The 2,905-nt window shown below is 49.8% G+C and overlaps 1 protein-coding gene across 2 annotated transcripts in view; it reads right to left on the bottom strand.

Annotated features, from left to right (window-relative positions):
- The window catches only part of AARS1 (alanyl-tRNA synthetase 1), a 13,772-nt gene extending 12,086 nt beyond the window's left edge, over positions 1-1,686 (bottom strand). For both annotated transcript variants that reach the window (XM_031058443.1, XM_031058442.1), the window contains exons 1-3: positions 1,460-1,686; positions 654-842; positions 4-54 (exon numbers count right to left, since the gene is read on the bottom strand). In XM_031058443.1, the coding sequence (XP_030914303.1) occupies positions 4-54; positions 654-842; positions 1,460-1,603 (384 nt within the window). In that variant the 5' untranslated portion in view covers positions 1,604-1,686. The remainder of the gene's footprint in view (positions 1-3; positions 55-653; positions 843-1,459) is intronic.
- Between the last annotated feature and the right edge of the window lie 1,219 nt (positions 1,687-2,905).

Consider the following 2,905-nt stretch of genomic DNA (forward strand, 5'->3'; position numbering starts at 1 on the left):
AGGAATGCCAAACTCCTTGGTGAGAAGTTCCAGTGCCAGTTTACAAGCAAGTTCCTGCAGAAGGAAACATGAGGTCAGCAAGTGAATGCAAAGACAACTTCTCTTCAACATCCAAAGTACTGACTACTGTAGATATCAGCAGCTGAAAACTTTCTGACTTTTGACATAAGAAAGAGAAAAATTAATACATGCAGTGAAGAGGGCACAAGAAACATCTCACATGACTGTCTTGATGCAGCCAAGTTAAGGCCTAGCATGTTCACTGCCTCCAAAAATGCTTTTAATTCTGACTTTGAATACTACACTAGCAAGAAGCTTGGGAAAGGAAGTCACTATTGTATGATCACTCCTGTTTAAGGTGAGTCATAGCTGCATAGTACATGCTAGTCCCCACATCTCCAGGACAGCCACTAAAATCTCCACCTGAAGACTCCAAACTAGCAGAGTTAATTCAATCAGCTTTGTAAACCTTAAGTAATTAATCTCAAATCATTCTGCAGGGTTGGGGCAGCTTCCAAGCTCATTTATTCCAAAGGAGCCACATGCACCTCTTTGCCAACACATTCTCTTTCCTCTTGGCAACTGCTCTGCTGAGCTCACAGAGATGGATAAATCTGTGCAAGAGATTCAGAGCTGCACCCAGACTGTTTTACCTTGAAATAATCCCCAAAGGACCAGGACCCCAACATCTCAAAGAAGGTGTGGTGGTACACATCTTTGCCCACGTCATCCAGGTCGTTGTGCTTGCCCCCTGCTCGGATGCACTTCTGAGTGTTGGTGGCTCTGCTCAGTTTAGCGAGCGGATGTGAGGGGTCGATGGTATTGAGGAAGATGGGTTTGAACTGCAAGGAGAGATAAAGGACAAGTGAACTGCTAGAAAAACTGAGAAACTGAGGAAAGCACTCAGAACCTGTTTTCAAATGTTGCATGCAACAGCAAGACAGTAAGTGTCAAGATATTACTAGTCTGAACATACCCAAAGCACTTTCAGAAACAAACCTGCTGCTCTTGTCCATGAGAAGGCTGCCTAGAACTCAGCACTTGGACACACACAGGTGTTCCTAGAGCCCACCAAACCCCAGGCCTTCCAAAGGGACTGAAAGCTGTCAGATTCCCAGCTGTCAAAAATAAAAAACTGGATGCTGATCTGCAGCAGAGCCCTTGCAGCATCCCAGTCTCAACCACTCTTGAAAGACACCGTTAGTCATTTGTGCCAGGACTGCTGTGGTACCAAGGGTCAAGGAAACGAGACTGGCAGAGCTCTCACCATAGGAACCTGCTCCAGTGCTCTTGGCAATTTTGTGAGAGCACAGAGGACTCCAGAGGACACACCACCCATCCCTCTGTGACCAGAAGGAAGGTGGAATAAACAACAATTTTTCCAACAGCTCTGCAAACAGCTTCACAGGCTCCAACAGGACATGTTTGTAGGACTGCAGTGCCAGGGTGGGAATCCTACCTGATTCATACCAGCATTGGCAAAGAGCAGGGTGGGGTCATCCAGGGGGATTGTGGAAGATGAGTGCACATAGGTGTGCTGGTTTTCCCTGAAGAAGTCAATGAACCGTTGCCGGATCTGGCTGGCAGTGAGTGGGGTCTCCATCTGGAAGCTGGAAGTTGCCACTGTCCAAAGCAAGTGGCAGGAAAGTGGCAAAACCTCGGTGCAGTCTGAACAAATGAAAACAAACAGCACTCTGATGTGTTGTCAGCTCAAGGTGAACACCAAGATCATTGTCTCCAACTCCTGAAAGGGTCTCCCCACATCGTTAAGTACTCACTGACACTTCTGTTCAACCATCAAGCTGCCCCAAATAGTGGTGGCCCAAGCCGAAATTTCCTCTCCCCCAAACTCCCTGATTTCTGGGGCTCTACCTCAAGTTGCCTGCTGTTTGAAAACACATTGTTATAAAGTATCAAACTCACATGGATACTAAACCTAGTAGGTTGTGTTTGCCTTACTGGGGACAGAGAGACTGCCAAGTCACCAAAGCATTCAAGGGGATTAAATGCAGAGTGAGGAGACATCATTACTGCCTTCCACTACTTAAAGGGGCTTATAAAAATGATGGACACCAGCCTTTTACACGGGCAGGTAATGATATGACAGTTTTAAGGGGGAACAGTTTTAAACCAGAAAAGGAGAGATTTAGGTTAGATATTAGGAAGGAATTATTCCCTCCGTGGGTGGTGAAGACCTGCCAAGAGAAGATGTGGCTTCCCCATCCTTGGAAGTGTTCAAGGCCAGGTGGGATGGGGCTTGGAGCAGCATTGTGTAGTGGAAGGTGTCCCTGCCTATGGCAGGGGTGTTAGAATCAGGCGGGCTTTAAGGTACCTTCCAATCCAAACCCTTCTGTGATTCAATGACTAAATCATAGAATAGCCAGGTTTAAAAATGACCCCTGAATATAGCCTTATCCACCCTTCCTGCTCAAAGCAGAGCCAGCTGCAGGGATGCCCGGCAGCCTTCCTTGAAGGGACCCACATCCCTACGTGCACACCAGAGGCAAGTGACAGCCTGGAGGGCAGCACCGCCCGTGTCCTACGGGCACATAGGGCTGTCCCTGACAGCTCAGCGCAATGCGGATCCAGGGAGGGAGGCGAGATCCCAGCGGCCTGCTGCGGCGCCGAGAGATGGGAATTCCCCACAGGAGCAAGGCCTGGGAGCACTCACAGCACACAATCAATTGGGTTGGAAAAGTCCTCTGAGATCACCGAGTCCAACCTCGATGCTGCAGGAGGGAAGGACCCGAGGTGAGGAGAACCAAGCACAGCAGCGGCCCCAGGCCCTATCAGAGCCTCTGCCCAGACACAGCCGCTCTCCAGTGCCCGAGGAGCGGTGAGGGCACCGCGGGGTCCGGCAGCGCCGCCCGGCATCACCCCGCGGGCCCGCATGGGGCGCGACCAG

Source organism: Geospiza fortis, unplaced genomic scaffold (genome assembly GCF_000277835.1).
Source record: "Geospiza fortis unplaced genomic scaffold, GeoFor_1.0 scaffold97, whole genome shotgun sequence".
Lineage (NCBI taxonomy): Eukaryota > Metazoa > Chordata > Aves > Passeriformes > Thraupidae > Geospiza > Geospiza fortis.